Source organism: Caloenas nicobarica, chromosome 12 (genome assembly GCF_036013445.1).
Source record: "Caloenas nicobarica isolate bCalNic1 chromosome 12, bCalNic1.hap1, whole genome shotgun sequence".
In the NCBI taxonomy this organism is placed as follows: domain Eukaryota; kingdom Metazoa; phylum Chordata; class Aves; order Columbiformes; family Columbidae; genus Caloenas; species Caloenas nicobarica.
Genome location: NC_088256.1, coordinates 7,137,568 through 7,156,238, shown reverse-complemented (window position 1 = coordinate 7,156,238; position 18,671 = coordinate 7,137,568). Strand labels below are relative to the sequence as shown.

Here is an 18,671-nt window from a genome sequence, read left to right as displayed (position 1 = left end):
TGACTGGGGCAACCACAGAACATGTAAAATATCCTACTATGAGCAGAGAAAAACAAGGTATAAAATTTAGGTTTACTGTGAGCAATGTACACACGTACCTTTGAACCTGGTGGTGCAGTCAAGCCTAGAAATGCATATACGGCGTTGTTCTCTCGAGCTTCGAAGAAAGCTTCGTAGTCCTTCAGGAAGGGAGTCAGGAGATGGGGGCGAGGGGAAACAAAAGACAGAAGTATGAATTGTCAGAAATAATTGCAGCTCAATTTGGGGCGTTACCCAACCTGTCCCGAGCAAACTGCCTCCTGTGGCCAAACGCAAAATTCAGAGCGTCACCTCAGGTATTTATGATTAAAACTGATCCCATAAGAAATTGTGCTGTCTGAGAAGCGCCAAGCTGGGAATTTCAGCATCTGTAGCAACAAGATGCTGCTGTGAGGTGCTTCTGCCTTTCCCAGAGGGACAGTGTCCATGGCGAGGTGGTTGTTGTCACTGCTCTGGCACAGATGTCCCCCCTGCGGGACCAGGCCAAGCCTGTACCTGCTCACCAGAAACACGGATGTCCCCAGCCGTCATCACTAATCACTAATTAGTAACAGCAACTGCGCAACCATGGACATTACCTCCTAAACCTGTTAAAACAGGTAAAATGTAACTACTCCTACATTTATACAGCCCTAAAATTAAATTCGGCCCTTTGAAGGCAACCGTGAGGCTGATGTGACCCTGGTGAAAATGAGCTTGACACCCCTGTGTTAAAAGTTAAATTTAAACCTGTAAACTGAGAGTACATCCTTACCCATTAATGATCAGTCTATGTAAATGACAGAAATCAGGTGGGAGTGTTCATTGTACTCAGGGCACTGCAGTTGCTCTAAATACACACACAGCCACCTCCCAAGAAAACTGAGGTAAAAACAATGAAACCATAAAAGAAATACCCACATGTCATTTGTCCGTCTCAACCACGACACCCACACTTCCTTCTCTGCCATTTTTTATATTTGAGGCAAAACGCAGAGCTGTACACAAACACCACACCTGAGTTGTCTGCTGAGTTAGGACAGAGCAAGCGAAAAGCCCCCAGCGTGGCTCAACACCGGCCATTGCCAAGCGCCGCCCAGATGAACCCAGGTCTGTGCAAGTCCCCCCTTGCCCAAGTTACCACATCCTTCCCTCGCTCCCATTTCCAAACACAGCACGTATCTGTCCTGTGACTTTCCTTCTCTCTCTCTTTTTAACTGAAGTGACAGCACGAGCTTCCCTCAGCTCCGCTGGGGAATGTTTCGATGCAGGAGTGCTGGCTGAGGAACCCCCGCGCAAGGCAGGAGCTCCGAGCAGGCTCGGGCTCGGCTTTAGTCGGGGCGGGAGCTGCCGTTACGGGCACGCTGCTCCGCGTGCCTGCCTGGCATACAAAAACCTAAGAAACGGCCAACGCTGTCAGCAAACAGCAGCGTGTTCAGAGCAGGGGCAGCTCTTGGAAGAGACTGGTGCAGCTGGAATAGAAGAAAGTCCAGGGAGCAGAGGACTCAAGCTGCCTAGAGATCAGGGATGTCAGATTATTGTTCGATTTGTACAGGTAGCATTCGGGTGCTAGTTTGATAAAAATGTGGATGATGGCGTTAAATCCTCCCTGAAGCCTGTCTGTTGACAGCACTGGGGCTGCTTGATAACAAAGGGGTTATTTATCTTCCTAGAGCAGTTTGCTTTGCAGCATCTACCAGGAAAGGAATGCTCGTGACCCAGGAGCAGGGTTCATGCCGGCTTGCACAGCACCTACGGTTACAGCCGTCCTGCTGTGCTCAGGCCAATAAAAGTCACTTTGCTCATTCCTCCGCCAGTTACGCTGCATCAGATGAAACGAACAGGGAAGTTCACGCTCGAGATGGATCAGATAAAGACATAAAGAGGTTAAAGTGTCTGGGCACAGAATTAACTTTTACTTTCCTGAAAGCTCAACTGTAACTTGAATCCAGCTACACAAATTGACATCAACCAAAACTTGGGGGGTGAACTAAACCCTAGAAGGAACTGGTCTGAAGCATCTATACCCCTCTCCCCAGAATTATTGTATTCAGAACTGCCACAGATTGCAGTTGGGGACACATTAGAAGCACCTCTGATCAGCAAGCATCCCGATCTAGGTGCGTCCAGCTTTTTCTCTGCCTGTCCCACACTGCTGCGCAGCAAAGCCCCATTTTGCTGCATGGCTGCAGCGAAGCAGCAGAAATCTGGCAACATTTCACGGATAGAGGACAATGCACAGCGACCTGCTTGCACTCCCAAAGCTCTGGTACACCGAGGCAGAAAGGTGATCTTGTTGCAGCTGTACTTCCCACTGGTACAGAAATATCTGCCTTTTTTTTTGTTTGGTTTTAAAGAGAGGTAACTGAACAGAGATTTTCAGCTCTTTGTGACTAGTCCCTTCTCAGCTTTCAGCTGCAGACAACTATTGATCAGTACAATTGTCGCTCCAAACCAACCTTTTTCCATGTCACAACCACAGTCAGTAAAATTGTGAGAGCCTAGCGGTACATGAGCTCACTGCGGATATTGTTTCAAGTTCTGCTTTTATTACAAGCAAGAAAAAAAATCCTGGCACGTTGAGAATAATTTCTTTCAATGGCCACAGAATCACCTCACAAAGGTCCAGAACTGGCAGGTTCTAACTTACAGACTTTGTGGGTCAGGACCAGACTGAAAAATGAGTTAGAAACCAACACATGGCACCAGAGGAATGCGTACTGTAAGCTCTTTTCAGAAGATATTCAGTTTTAAAAATAAAATTAACAGTTAATCTAATAAGCATTCAAGCATGGCCTGCTGAGTAGAAGTGCTGCAGGGCAACTTACTTTTGATCAAGCATTAAAATAATTACAAGTAGGAATTGTATTTGCAATGTGAGTTTTAATCTGTTCAAGGCAACAGAGTAAGTGGACCGCAACAGCTTTTGCTTTGCAAGCAGTACACAAAAGCTGATCCCAAGAAGGATCAGAAAACCGATTTATGGTCATGGCAGACATCACTTCATGTGAGCACTTATTTTGGCAGACGAACAGACTGCAGAGCGATCTGGGATCCACACATATTGGCAAACCCCGCGTAGACAGGTCTCTGAACTCGCTACAGAACATAAAGCTGGCACAACAGTGCCAGATTTCTGTGAAGTGTTAGTTCACAATCATGGTGAACTGAGAATTTAAAATCCCTGTGAACTTTTGGAGCCATAAGAGGGGAAAAAAAAAAAGATACACACTGCAAGGTGGTGGTAGGCTCATTCTAGCAAGCAGCACAATGATCTGAGAATCAGGAGGTCCAAATTTAAATCTCTCCTCTATGGCAGAACTGGAATATTCAAGATCAATGATTACTAAAAGCCCAAGAGGAGGGTAAATGCCTGACACCTTTCACACCCTTCCCAGTTCGCACGCGTGAACGAACAGCTGGCCAGGTCCTTCCTCGCTGATCCCAGCAGCGAAGCACAGACTGTGGCAGCGAGGAAGAGGAGGGGGAGGAGAGCTGGAGCCGTCCCTTACCCCGAGGTAGCGGCTGTCATTGAAGAGCCGGGGCGGCAGCGGGTTCCCGCTCGCTGGCCGGCTGTCTTCAGGGACGTTCTCACGCATCCACTTCCTGTTCTCCTCGTTGGCAGCGATATCCTTCTCCTCAAATTCAATTTTGTTGGCTTCCAAGAAGCCTAAGACATCTTGTTGCTGCTTCTTAATCTGTCACACAAGAGGGAGGCGGGGAGAGAAAGCAAACAAAATCAGTCAAACCATTTTTTCTGCTGCCGATCATGCAATACCAGGGTTCAGTGAGGAAGCAAAGGGGTGCAAAACAGGCTGAAAACAGAAGCGTTATGAAAATTCTTAGAATAAAAGAATACCTTCTAAAGAGTCATACCTGAGCCTTGGCTTGGCTATGCACCTCGCTGGGGGGACTTCCCAACAGAGATCTCACGGAGTCACCATTAAGACCTCAAACCCATTTCAGCTCATGTTTATTTGGACAAAACAAAACAAAAAAACCTCCTCTGCTCTGGGTTTCAGCAGCGGCAGGTACAGACTCTGGAGACCCCGCATCGCCCACCCCTGCTCGTCTCGAGAAGCCTCCAGCACAGGCTGGGTGAGATCCCTCACCCCACGCTGCCCGTTCTCTGCAGACTCACACAGCACCCAAGTGAAAAGCAGGATCCGTGCGGCAAAGACTGTGCTGGCTTTTTACAGGAAAGGTGGTTTTTATTACTGTCATATGTGAGTTATTGAGCTCCTGATACGGAGATGTTCTGCTTATGCTCTGTTCTTCCTCTGCATGACTTTACCACCATAAAGGAAATTATAACCATGCGCATCTTGGCAAACAATAAAAAAATGGGATTTAATGGGAAATTTGTTCTCTTCAAATTATTCCCTTCACTACAAAACCAGTCCAAGGCCTGGCTTTAACCTAATTAAGCTCAGTGCAACAAAAGCAGCGCTCCGTCCAGATGTTGCAGTGCTTCTAAGCCAGGTCTAATTCAGCTTCCCCGAGCAGCCTCTCCATATACGGCCAAGGAAAAAGCGGCAGCTCCGGGCGAGCGGCCGCGCCGAGGTCAGGGCACGGCAGCCCAGAGCCAAATACGGAGCCTGAGCCTCCCCAGGGACACCGAGCTGGAGGGAGGGAGTGAGGCTTTCCTGCAGGAAAAGCACCGCCCAGGAAGGGGGATTTTTGGGGGAGCAGAGCCCCATGTCTCCACAGAGGAGGCAGCCGTGCCTTGGCAGTCTGAGCATCTATAGACTTGGTTTTAGCAGCTCTTTTGGAGCCGCCGTTGCTGGCTGCACGAGAATCTGGGTTAAACTAGATCTTGGTGGGGCAGTTTGCTTTTAAAGAACATGGATGGGTAGATCCCCCCTGCATCTATTTCAGTGGGGTGCAAAGGGATCAGTCCTGCCCCCCTGACAGAGGAGACCCAGAGAGAAAGGTGCCTGCCCAGGGCTGCAAAAAAATAACGTAATTCCCCCTAAAATGTCAGCAGAGGAGCCGGTAAACTTGGTTAGCAAATACCTTTGTACCCTTAAACCAAAGAATATTGCTGGGCATCAGCTCATTGTCATCATGGCTAAAAATAAATAAAAATGGACAAGTTAATACCAGCCTGAGGAAATAGTTCATGTCACAGGCTGTATAGAAAAACATTGATCGGCAGACTTGGGGAAGAGATACTGGTAAGAGATTTCTTTGCTTGCTTTTAATAACGGGGGTCACAGCAGGAAGGAGCAGTCGGGAATTTTTTCTCCCTCATGTCATACAGCTCAGAGGTTAAAAAAAAAAAAAGGAGAAAAAAATAAAGGGGGAAAAAAATAAAGGAGCAAGCACTTCCTTCATGAACTATTCTCTAGGACTGAAATAAGGGAAAGGTCTTTGTAATTGTAAACTCCTCTGCCAGTGGTCAGTATCTAAGGCAACATACTGACCTGGGAATAAATGGAATTTTTTTTTCCACAAACTAGTTAATTTTAATTAACTATTTCCCACCATTTGTAAATTACAGATCCAGCTAGTTTTCATTAGTCTTGAGTCCTTAACTTGCCCAAAATGGGCTGCTTAGTGAAAACGCACTTTGAGTTGTCCCAGAATTTTTAGGAAAAAAAAAAAAAGAAAACGAAGCTTTTTCCCAATCTCCTATTAAGCTATACACTCTGCCACGTAAAACAAGAGCTCTGAGTTTGACAGAAATTAGCATTTTGATCTCCTGAGGAGTCTCTTTATTTTTTAAATAATTTTTATTATTAGATTACAACCCCTTCCCAGGCAGACTCCCCATTCCCCACCTTTGCACGCAGCACCCGGTCGGACAGGGCTGGACTATCTCAGCCATTAAGATGCTTCTTCAGCATGAAAAAATGCCGCTGGCTACGCTATGCTGCCATTATTTCACAGGATAAACTCAAATAGAGCTTTCCTCTCAGACGTCTGTATGCAAAACATCTCTCTGTGTGCTGCCACATCGCCCGTTTTGCTGTATTTTTGCTCTCGTAGCTTCCTGGAATATGGACAGTCTTTTTGGCTGTTTTTTCGGCTACAGGTAGCACAACCAGATCCCAAGTTCATGACCGCAGCTCTGAAGGGCTATCACTGAGGGTAACGCTCTCTGCTTGTTTATGAAGAGCTAGCAAAGCTGGAAATTTATTTATTCTGCCAGAAAAGGCGCCGTGTGGAAGGCAAGCGCGGCAGTTTGCTGTCTGTGGTCAAAGGAGGTAATTCTCTAAAGAACGGTAAAGAAAAACAAGGAGCTGGTGGTGACGCATCAGAAACGTTAGTTTGGAACCCTAGTTTTCTCGCCAAAGGAAAAAAAAAACCCTGAGTTGGATGATTAAGAGGCAACATCTTCCTGCCAGCTCCTCAGACAAGTCCTCGGACCATGGTAACAAGTCCTTACACAAGAGCATTAAATGCTCCAGAGAAACGTGGCACCAACGGCCAGGCAGAGCAGACACGGAATTGCCAGACGTCTTTATTTTATGGGGTTTTATTTAGAAAACTTCTGTTAATCTCAGGCACTGGAATACCACGGGAAGCGCCAAAAATAGAGCAAGAGACGTCTGCTGCCGCCTCAGGGTATTTTGTCTCGCTTGAAAGGGCGTCCACTCTCCGCGGGCCAGGAGCCTGGAAGATGGTTCCTGCTGCCCATGTTTGGGAAGGAGCGAGGAGCTTTTCTTCAGGATGCTCCTGTCAACACACAGCACTCGCTTCCCCAAAAAAAAACCCCTCCCGCAGCTGCCTAACTGGGCATAGCCACCAGCCAGTGCCTTTCCAGATACTGCACCTCGTCCTGTGCAAACACCCCTCCTGTCTGAGGCTGGTTTGGCCTGTTAGCTGCAGCTAAGCGCAGTTTGCAAACACAAAAATCCTTGTTTATACCGAGTGCTCCTGACACGTTTTGCAGGGCAGAGAGCACAGCGGAGAGCCAGGAACGTGCAGACGGTGAGCGCGGGAGCCGGGGAGGTGACAGCAACGACGCTGAGACAGGTCCTGAGGGTCCCGAGGCTGGTGAGGCGGAAGGACTCGGGGAAGGACACAGAAGAACGACAGAAAAATCCCGGACAGGGATGCACAGACAGCTGCAAGGGAGGGAAGAGGAGCAGATGGGAATGAGCAAAATGGATGGAAACAGGGGAAAATCCCTGGAGCCAGAGGGATGGCAGGGGCAGGGGTGGGTGGAGGCAGGAGTCAGCAGTTCCAGGCAAGGGCTGCGTCCCACTGGAGCTCCCCACTGCTCACCTTTAACGAAATGAACCTATTTTCACTTGGGTTTGGCTTTCGCTGTCTGTTCCAAAGACAGAAATAGCTTTACAGCAAGTGCTGTACACCAACCTATAATCTTCTGCATACAAAATCTGTACAAGCAAAATTAGAAAATGATGCTTCCAGCAGTTTGATAAGACATCCTTGTACATCGCGATTCTTTTCCTTTCCAGTTACAAGCCAATCATGAAACATTAAGCTTCCAACAGAGCATGCGCATACAGTAACATTATGGAAATTACTGGTTTAGGATTATTGTCCCTCACTTGAATACACGTCAGAAGTTAAATTTACTGTTCTAAGATCTAACTTGCATCAGTGGATGACGTCAGTAACGCAAGAGAAACGACGTCAAAGCTGCCAAGAGTAGAGATGGGCGGCATTCTCCAGCAAATCACAGACCATCAAAAATGGAGCTGAAAACTTCCCAGAAAAAGCTGCAACATTTCAGACTCAATAATTTTTTTTCTCCTCCAAATCTTTACTCATTAAAAAAAACCAGAAGTCAACTAAAGGATAATGAAGAGAAAGGAGACGGGGTGATGCTGCAGGACCCTGGTCCCGCGAGCCGGCGATGCTCCGTCCCAGACTGTGCCCACTGTCCAACAGCCTCCCGCTGCAAGGAAACAGCTGCTTTAAATGCTTTATTGACATCAACTTCAAAGCTTATGTGGTATACACATACAAAACAGTCTAGTTTGCACTGCTGGCCAAGAGGGGCTTGGGGGTTTTGTTTAACTCTTGTTATTTTTTCAGTTTATAAATAAAGTCCTTGTTGGACAATAGACATGTTTTGGAAATCTATTTATGGGGCACTGGAAGCAGAAGTCAGTTTATGGTTTGAGCGCTGCTGTTCTGATCACACAACAAACTTCCCCGAGCCGATAAGGCAGCAGCAGCACTGCTGTTCTGGCACCCGGCACGGGGCGTCCGCTGGCATTTCTGTGGGTCCTGCGGGGAAAAAACACTGATTTTGTTGGGGTTTTTTTCCCAAGAGATGAGATTAAATGGCTCATTCATTGCTGTGAGGATTTAACAGAACTTTAAAGCGATTTCCTGTAAAGTTCCCAGGCATGGTTATATCATCACTTATAGCATCATGCAGAACACATGGCCTGAGCTGCCTCCCACAGCTGAGAGCACATATCCAGAGCTCCCACACTTCTCCATGTAGTTTAAAGACAAAACCAGCTTTAAAAACTTTTTTTTCACCATTTCCAGTTCCAGCCTTCTGGGTTCTACATAAGGAAAAGCAACTACATCTTTAAAGCGGTTGTATTTTAAGCCACTGATGATTTTAAACAAGTTGTTTCGGCGTTAGGGGGGTAATTCTTTCAATCATAGGGGATACCTGCTTTGTGCAGAAAGGTGAACAAGTTCAAATCCCCAGATGATGCTGCCATTTGTAGCCAGATTCGTTCTTCAAATGGTTCAGTATCTATTGAAGATTGATAAGCTCAAATCTAAACAGCAAATGGGAAAAGCACAGTATGAGAAATCTTCAGCAAACTCGGGTGGCAGCCAGCCGCGCCGAGGTGAAAATCCCCAAAAAGCTGTTCATTTGGAGGGAACAGGGCAGCAGGAGGAATGCCGGGCTGCTGCTGGACAAAGTCACTGGTTGCAGGGCTGAGCTGCGCACCGTGGCTATTCACAGCACACTTTTCTGGAAAAATTTTTTTAAAAAAGTGTGTTTTTGTTGGTTTGTATGGGTTTGGGTTTTTTTTGTTTGTTTGGTTGTTGCTTTTTTGTTTGTTTTGTTTCACTTTGTTTTAATGTTTCTCATCTAATTTCCAAAGTGATAATGCCATCCTCATGTGAATTCCTAATACTTGCAAATTAGCTGCAAAACGCTTATAATTGTGCCTCCCAGTACAACAAAATTTGTAGGAGTTCAACATCCCGGCAGCTCAGCTACAGATTTAAATGTCATGGATTCCTGACAGCCCCCCTAAGCTTGTTCTCTCTGATGTGCTCCTGGCCCCCACCAGAGTTTTCTCCGGTTTTACTGTAATAGTCAAGGAGCCAGTTTTGTGCATAAAATGTTTCTGTTGGTTTTATTCATATGAATAAGCCAGAATTTTCCCCCCCTCCTCATATTAGCTTAAAATTCAGAGGCGCCAGTTCTGGCAGTGCTGGTGGTCAAAGGGTGGGAAACCTGTAGGCACCTCCAGCAGTGAATCAGAGCTTTGCAGACCGTCTCCGAGGAGTCTCCCAGCCGTTCATGTCTCATTCTTCCTTCTTCTGCCTGGTGGAACATCTCCCTATTTTTAGGTCTGGGCAATTATCATTATAGAACTCAAACCACTTCTTTGTTCTGGCTATTTTAAGCCGAGCGTTGCACGTCGTAATGTCATCGTTCTCTCTCCCATTTTGGTTTCTGGTGGGTAAGTAATGAGACTGAGGACAAATACAGCAAAACCACCATGAACTTACGTGACCTAAAATCAAACACAGAGGGTTGGGAAAGCTCAGGCTGAACTTGTGCTGCTTTTTTTTTGCATAAATTAGACAGCATCCAGATGGGCTCCATATGTACTTACTCTCTCCCTCTGGGGCCCTTTGGGAAAGCCCATGGTCTATCAACACGTAACCTGCACGCAGCAGCCCTCTCTTGATGTGGTTTGCCCCAAAAAGCTTCAAAATTGTTTATTTGGACGTGGTTCTCACCACCAGGCACCCACCAACCCCGGGCTGCATCAGCACCACGTCCCACGAGACTAATTTCTAACGTGTGGTTCTGAAAGACACTTTTTAAAAGCAGAGAAACGTCCTGGGGTGAAAGGACACAAACCCACCAGAGTAGGGTTGGGGGAAAAAACTCAGGCTAGTGAAAGGTTTTTACAGCTGAACCTGGAGGCTGCATCACGTCTGGCAGCATGTGGTCTGCCAGAGACGGGGCGTTATCCAGGCGTAAGGCGCCGCACCACAGAGCAGGTTTTGCAGCACAGCCAAGAATATCGCGAGAACAAAGTCTGTACTTCCCAAAACAAAACCACAGCTTGCTCCAGAAACCATAGAAAATTACATAAATGGAAAAGCTGATTCACGAAAACAAAAATAAAAGCTTCTCTTATGGATGATAATGCCATTGTAAGTACACTCATCCAATAACACAAGGCCTAAAAATTTCTTAAATCCCACACCAACCAAACCCAAGTCAAGAGACCCCAGTGCATTCAACAGATTTTTTCCTACCAGAAGAACCTAACACGTAAGTTAATATCACCTCCATGTAGTAAAGTCCTGGGGATCAGGACTCTCAGTGCAGCCCAAGGCACTTACAGACCCAACTCACACTTATTTTTATTTATTCCTCGACACGGGCTGCCAAGAGAAGAAAATCCCCTGCAGGAGTTTGGCTTTTAGTCCCCTTAGCCTGCTTTGCAAAGCTCAGGCTGTACCACAGGCCCGGCTCCTCTGCTGGGCGCAGCCCAGGACAGCAGGTTCCCAGTTACCACGTCACTGACTTGCTGTGGAAGTTCAAGGAATTAATAAATAATTAGTACAAGTGCAATCGCCATGGAAAGCAACTGCTCAGAAATGAGGTTCCAAAGGCTCTTTGCAGTTACATCATGTGGTGATTTGGGGTATTTGTCACTTGGTACCTACAAAAGTAGATGCCTGCTAGCAAAGCTGGAGTACATTAAGCAACCCCTTGATCCTGTTGTGGGCATAATCACACGAGCAGCTGACAGAAGCAAATCTACAGGTAGTTCGCCTTTGTTCATGGTATGAACAGTCAAAAATATTCAGACTCAAATGGTATCAATTCTTTCATTTAAAAGTACACAGGATTAGAGTTTAATGTTGCAGTGGGATTTTTGAATGCCGTTGGGTTTGTGTCAGACATCCAACACAGCCCATTCTACCAAAGCTCTATTACAGTCAAATTCTAATAAGAAAGATACTAAAAGGCCATAAATAGGTCTGAACTGACTCGATGCATCGCATCAAATGTCTGTTTAGCTACTTTCCTCCAGCAGTGGCCAAAAGCAGATTCCTTCATCCATTAGTCAAGTGTGAGGACAAGCAACATTTCCTTATTTATATCTTCCCAGCTTCTGGCAAACAGCAGTAGCAGCACTGCCTAATGAAGGCTTGATTACTTTTTAATATGTTTTAAGCTTACTCTCTATCAGGGTACCCTAAGGATCAGCATATTATCACAGCTTAGGTCAAATTCTGCTCTTAACAGATAATATCCAAGCACTAGAGGAGGTGGGGGGGATGAATCCATTCATCCTTTTATTCCTGCTTGTCAAGGACCATTGCGGTGCTACCTGGTTTCTAGCACAGAACATCTTATCACTGGCAACACCTGAAGACAATTATTAAAAGAACTATTTAATAAACTTCATATTTTGTTCCAGTACATGCAAATGGTCCTCTGTCAGCAGAAAACCCCCTTGTTTTCCTACTGATGCCCCCAAATTCGGAAGCAAATCTTTCTCTCTTTTGGCTGCAAGGAAAAGGAGGGTGACATTGCGCATTCCCCTTTAACTCTCCTCCTCACTGGCTGCTCCCCAATATTTTTTTTCAGTCGCTCATTAACATTTCCTGGCCTGCCAAGGCTCACGTACCGTATCAGCAGCATCCTGCTTGGTTTGCCACGGAGCCCGGCTCAGCCACAAGCCTCCTGGCGCGATGCACTAAACTCACAAGCGTTCTGGATGACTGTGCAGAGCAGATGCAACATGCCTTTAGTCAGGATATCAGCATCCTCACCAAAAAAATAAATTAAACAACCCTCTGCTGTCTGCTTTAGATGGTTTTATTAATTCTGTAAAGTGCTTGAGAAGAGTCACTGTTGCCAAATCAAAGTTATGCAGAAGTCAGGATGCCAATGCTCTTCTACAGCCACTGCCTGTTAAAAAACTAGAAGTACAGAAGGAATACGGAACATTATTTCACGGTTTTATCACAAATATGGACTAACTCATTGTGCTACAAGAAACATGCATGTGTGTCACGTTTCACTTTCCTTAAGGAAAGGTTTTCCCTAATTACCTGTGTCTCCTCAGCTGTAAACACATTCAGAGAATCATAGAAACATTTTGGTTGGACGAGACCCTCCCAGAGGAAGGAGCTACATGGTTAAAACGGAGAACTTCAATACAAAAGAGCTTCGGATATACAAAATGTATAGTTACCATATATTATTTGGATTTTTAAACTGTGACGCTTGTGGCCTGCCAACACCCCTGAGCACGTCGCCTCGCTAGCTGATGTTCTGTGCCTGTGGGGACCATCAGTCAAACCCCAAACACAGACCCCTTATGTACATCAAGAGATGAGATTTTTGTTTGTCTGGGGCCACCAACATCAGAAGGACATGGAACTGTTGCAGAGAGTCCAGAGGAGGGTGACAGAAACGATCCGAGGGATGGAGCACCTCTGCTGGGAGGACAGGCTGAGAGAGTTGGGGTTGTTCAACCTGGAGAAGAGAAGGCTCCGGGGAGACCTTATAGCAGCCTTGCAGTACCTAAAGGGGACCTACAAGAAAGCTGGAGAGGAACTTTTTGCAAGGCCATGTAGTGATAGGACAAGGGGTGATGGCTTTAAACTGACAGAAAGTAGATTTAGATGATACATAAAGAAGAAATTCTTCACCATGAGGGTGGTGAGAGCCTGGCCCGGGTTGCCCAGAGGGGTGGTGGATGCCCCATCCCTGGAGACATCCCAGGCCAGGCTGGACGGGGCTCTGAGCAACCTGAGCTGGTGCAGATGTCCCTGCTCATGGCAGGGGTCGGACTGGATGAGTTGTGAAGGTCCCTTCCAACCCAAACTATTCTATGATTCCATGTGCACTCACACCATCCAGAAACCATCGCAGCACCCAGAATTGTCATAATCAAAAGGAAAACACCACTATGACAATACAAAATAAATTGACCCTTGGCAATTTTCTAAGTCAATTTTGTGGCATTTGACTTTTATAAGCCTGAAAACTGCTCGTCTGGTCCAAAACCAACAGAGAGACAGCTTCCGACTGCAGGAATACTGGCTCCATTATCTCGGTTATCCGTTCACAAAGCATAAGCAGCAGCGGAATATGAACTCCTCATTTATTACGCACAGTGGTTTTCTGCAGCAGCCTTGGAGCTTGGCAGCCTGTATGTCCCTGGACTCCAACGTGCGTCTAGTCACAGCATCCAAACTCTGCACAGGGTCAAATAAAAACACACAAATCCACTCCTCCCAAAAGCCGGTGTAAAACTAAGATAATTCCTGCACATCACACACATAAGAGCAGCAGGAAAAGCAGATGAAGGAAGCAAACACACATCGCATTATCCTGCAGCAATCGCCAGGCTTCCAATCCTACCCAGGAGAAGGAAGCGCAAACCCCAGCGCCCGCTTAACAAAAAGTGCCCCAGGGTCTGGAATGAACTCATAGTGTACCAGCCAGAGCATCTCCAGCAATTCCACTTATCTGAGCGAGGTTTACAGTCAGCAGGAAAGCAGAAATCCATCAGCAAACCTGTTGTCACAGCTTCTGAATTCTCCCTCATTTATCATTACTGACGCTCACACGGTTAGTTGTCTGGCACAGCTCAGGCAGAATGGGAGCAAACTGCAAGCTTCAAGAATCCTTGTGTAACGCTCCTGCTTGTACACCAACAAAGTCTTACAGGTTAGTACCGGTACTAAGTGCTGCACCTGGTCCACCCCCACAGGGAGGAGATGGTGTCCCACCACCACCAGACCTGGGAGCACTTCTTAAGTCTAAGCCGCCTCCATCAGACTCCTTGAACAATTCTGAATGCACCCTTCGCCTCTCAGAGCTTCCTTTCCTAACTATTAGTTGGCAGGAATAATTATTCTTTCAAATCACAGCTTATCCACTTGGTTATTTGGGTTAGGGATAATTTCTGGCTGTTTGTACAAACAGTATCAAATACACCCCAGCCCAGCCACACAGACAGGCTTTAAGCACTGACTATAACGTGATTTAACGCACACCATTTATCAGCCTCAGTATCGCGTGACTCACAGAAAACTCTCCAGAACACAACAAATTGCTAGATATCAAAAGTTCGCAATGTGGCTGAGAAAAACAAGGGGAAAGGCACTGAGCATGCCACTGACAACCTGACTGCTTGCTCTAAAAACTTTCAGAAGGGCTTTGGTCCTGAAAGTCTGGCTCTCACCACCAGTGTCAGGTTCTGAGTCCATTTTTTTTCAGCCAGTCTCCCTCTGAAAGCCAGAATTATTCCTCCTTTATTTTCATAAGAAGGCCCCAGGACAGGTCTTAGAAGTCCGTGCAATGTTGGCAGCAACTACATCCGATAAAAACCGGTGGCTGTCACGTTATGTCAACTAAAACAGGACAGGTCCCACCTCGTTCCACCCTGAAGCTCCCGTCTCCGTGCTCTGCGCAGCACTTGCCTCCTGTTTCCCAGCGAAGCAGCCTGAGAAAATAGCCCTGGACCAAGACGCACCGTAGCACAGGGCTGCAGTTTGGGGGGTTTATTGAAACAGCTGCTAATGTAGTTATTTTTCAGAATCTGTGGGTTTATGCTGGCGATGAGGAGCCCGGTATGGCAAAGAGAGCAGAGAGGAAAAACAATTTTTGTTTTGTTTGTCTGATGAGAGACGAACCCGGGTTAGGAAAGGAGTTAAAAGCACAGACAAGTATTGCACGAGGCTCCCGTGGTTTCCTATAAAAAGAAGGTTTATTTCCTGTATGGTTTAGCACACAGAGAGATTAAATTAACTGACAAGACTAAAAGTTTACAGCGTTAATTGCTGTTTCACTGCCAGGCATTTATTATCTTTAAATAAAAAACTACTTTAAGAAGAAATACAATATGACCTCAGGGATCCTATACTAAATCCAGGTGCTCCTGATCTTACTTCCTATTTCGAAGAACTCATATACCACAGACATTATTTAGCAAAAGAGTTTTTTTGATGACTGCTATTCTAAAACTAAATCAAATAAGTTTTTCACAAGAATAAATCTTTTTTCCCTGAACTAAAATAACTAAATATCATAATAGAAAGGAAGAGGGGATTAAGAGAAAAACTATGGATTATATACAAGTTTTCCTCCTCTTTCCAAAAAGAGCTAGGCAGAACAGCAGGTCAGCACAGCCACACCAAAGCACCCTGGAGACGAAAGCTTTAGCAGAGAATAACCTGTATCGGCACGAGCTTTGTGACCACTTAATTTGCCCAAGTAACACTGCAAGCACAGATCACCACAGGGGCCCCAGATACTCTCTTCATTTTAGTGCAGACTTGGACAAAATGTTGTAACTTCAGAGGCTGTGTCTTTAAGCGGGGGTAGGGAGGGAGATAAATAGAAAGTTCGCAGAATTGGCCACTTGGCAGTTTATCGCTCTTGCGGTAGCTGAAGCAATCCAGGAGTTGGCGAACTTGTGCTTGCAACAGCCGGGAGGGCCAAGGCCTGGGGGTTCGCTTTCAAGGGGACATCCTGAAGTCACTCTTGACAAGAATTAAATAAAAAATGGAGCATTTTCCAACACAGTAAGGTCCTTCCCATCAACAAGCTGTTCTCATCCACTGCACCCTGAAGCAAAGTGCCACCTTCCACCCTGGACCACGGTCACTGATCCAGATGCTGCCCGCGCCTCGGCGGCAGGGATGGCCACCAACACGGCCACCGACACGGCCATGACCTGCAGGCCACTTCACAAGCCCCCACTCTCTTTTCTAAGTTTTTTAGATCACTCCTGTCACCATGGGATCTTATTTTGTTTTCTTTTTTTTTTTTTTAAACCACAAGCTTCCTTCTGCCTCCGTGCGAGCTAGCATCCGCATACCACGATCAGAAACCAAGAAACATACACACTGCATTTTATTTTTTAAAAGATTAGGTCCCCCAACTGTTGATTTGCTGCAGGATGGAGTTCTCCAGGCCTGGGCGAGCAGCCAAAATAGCTTCATTCCCCTGATGTTCTTCGGTCTCAGCCTAACACTCTGCGACCGGCAGTGTAAGATGATGGCTATTCCTAACGCCTTGCAAGCTGCTAATTTTGGTCCCAAATCATTATGTGGAAGACACAGCGGTTTGTCCAGCTGCTCCCCAGTTTATCCAGGTGTGCATTCCTGGAAGGAACATTCCCCAAGACAGCTTTATGGACCTGCTTTTATCTTTTCACAGAATGCACAACGCAAACCTCAGCAGTCAGCAGGTAAAACAGAGGTTTTCACAGCTACCTCTCAGTACATTTTACTGTGATGAAAGGAAACAGAAATTTAGAGAAAAGATTTTTCAAGTACAAAAGTTTCATGGACTTCGCCACCAGAACCATGAGACTTGCTTATCTGCATTACGGGGTGGAAAGGAATTTCTAGTTCTTAATCAGGATTATCTAACAAGTAAGTTTGCAAACCTGTCCCTTCTTATCTTTTTACGTCTCCTCACATGTATGGTATTTCCTGCCCAGGGGGAAACGAAAAAAAATTCTACATCTATTATCCTTAAATCAGCTTCACTTGAACTTCATTTCTATGCATGTCCACTGAGAAGGTTTTGGGATGTATTTTTAATTCATTCACGGAGCTATTCTGCTCCTCTCCTGTTCTGACAGTTGCTCTGCAGCTGCTGCTCAGGCCGAGTACATTTGAACATTGTACATGTGCACAGGAATGATGCTGGATAAGCAGCATTAAGTATTTCCTAAGGAGCAAAACCCTGTCCATGGCAAAACTCCCAGGCACATTCGCACAACCAAAGGTTCATCCCATGAGGTGAACACAGAGGTGCTGTTGAAACCTGCCTGGAAACTACTACTCTCATAATAATGTGGTTTTATGTGAAAACTATTATTATTTTCCCACAGAGGCTGCCTGTTTTCTGTTTACATTGGGCTTTGCCAATTTATTTTGACCTATGCTTAAGGCAGCAGAGGTTTCTGACACATCTACCTTATTATTACCTAGGTCTAAACCTGATGTATGTCAGCATCTGCTTTTCATGCTGCAAACCCACGTTGTTTTTGGACTCACCTGCTGTCATTTTGTGTGTAAGAAAGGCTGAGTTTGTGCCTGGCGGTGAGCTGCATGAAGAACAGCCATGTTCACTCCTGCAAGCTCTCAGTCACATCTCCCTGCCTGCCCAAGAGCCCAGAAAAAGAGTGAAGTTTCAGCCTGGATTAGTGGGAACCTTTCCCCAGCCACAGCCAAGCCCAAACCTTGGGCGGCAAGGATTTGTGTCACCTGGGAGAACTTGCTTCATGCTCACCCCCAGTTCCTAACACCCCAGTTCCCATCTGGATCCCACTGTGCATTTCATTCTATGTAAAATAGAAGATCTAATGGCAAGTCTGCCCTGTGCAAAGTCTTACTCAATGGCCAGACCTTGAGATTTCAGTGTTTATCTTGCAACTACTGCAGAACAAATGGCTTCACACAACATTTCTTTCAGCCTCATCCTCAGCTCCTGAACTGACCGGCAGTTGTTCAGATGGAAACCAAGAGGAGAATTATTATTAACTTCTGCCTTTTCCACCCCATCTGGTTTCTAAGATACAGGAGACAGTTCCTGTCATTTCTATGGTCTCTCACAGCATCTCAGAGTTTGGAAAGCAGCGAGAGGTACAATTTCAGTCGCATTGGTATATCTGAAAATAAAACAGATGCAGAATCTGTTTACATTTCAGGGGAAATTTTTAGTTACACGTAAATGTCCAGAGCCTTCTAATACTTTTACAATTGCAGGCGTTTGTAGTAACCACCAAATTAAAACCAAACCATCGCATCCCACACACACACATATATATCCTTTATTCTTTTCCATCCAACATTTTTCCTGGACAACACGTTCTTAAGTGGAAACTCTCAACACAATTTTGGGAGCAGAGCCAAGTTCATCCAAGAACAGAAGAGCAGCTTTATGGGGTTGGATCCAACACTTGCCCACCCCAAGATCCCTACTCCACCGGCCACAGATCCCAGATGAGAACACACCGAAAGACTGAGCGCTGAGGGCTATGCCACATTATACTTTCCCAGAGTCCAATAATCCGCAGTTTTGAGTCAGAGGTGTAGTAGTTATGGTTAATATGGTTAATAGCCTTTAATAGACTTCCCCCCTTAATTTGTCTCACTGCTTCCTGAACCCACGCAAATTTTGCTATACACAACTTTCTCTGGCAAATGAGTTTCTCCATTAAACTATATGTTGTTAAACAAAGTATTTCATTTATTCCAACCCTGTCAGAGGCTAATCTCACGTGTTCTGCCCTGGTTGTTGCATTAGGAAAAGTTATGATTAATCGCTTCCTACTTGTTCTCCCATACCTGACATGATTTGACCACTTTTTGTACTTTTGCAGCTCTTTATTTCTCAACTGCAGAATTCGACCTTATTTGGTCATCCCCTCTACAGTGAACACCTCACCCTACTTAGTATCTTTTCTCACTTT

The 18,671-nt window shown here is 45.8% G+C and overlaps 1 protein-coding gene across 1 annotated transcript in view; it reads right to left on the bottom strand.

Moving 5' to 3' along the window:
• Positions 1-18,671, bottom strand: part of SH3BGRL (SH3 domain binding glutamate rich protein like) — a 32,777-nt gene that overhangs the window by 6,659 nt on the left and 7,447 nt on the right. The window contains exons 2-3 of the mRNA XM_065643007.1: positions 3,531-3,716; positions 99-179 (exon numbers count right to left, since the gene is read on the bottom strand). Of these exons, the coding sequence (XP_065499079.1) occupies positions 99-179; positions 3,531-3,716 (267 nt within the window). The remainder of the gene's footprint in view (positions 1-98; positions 180-3,530; positions 3,717-18,671) is intronic.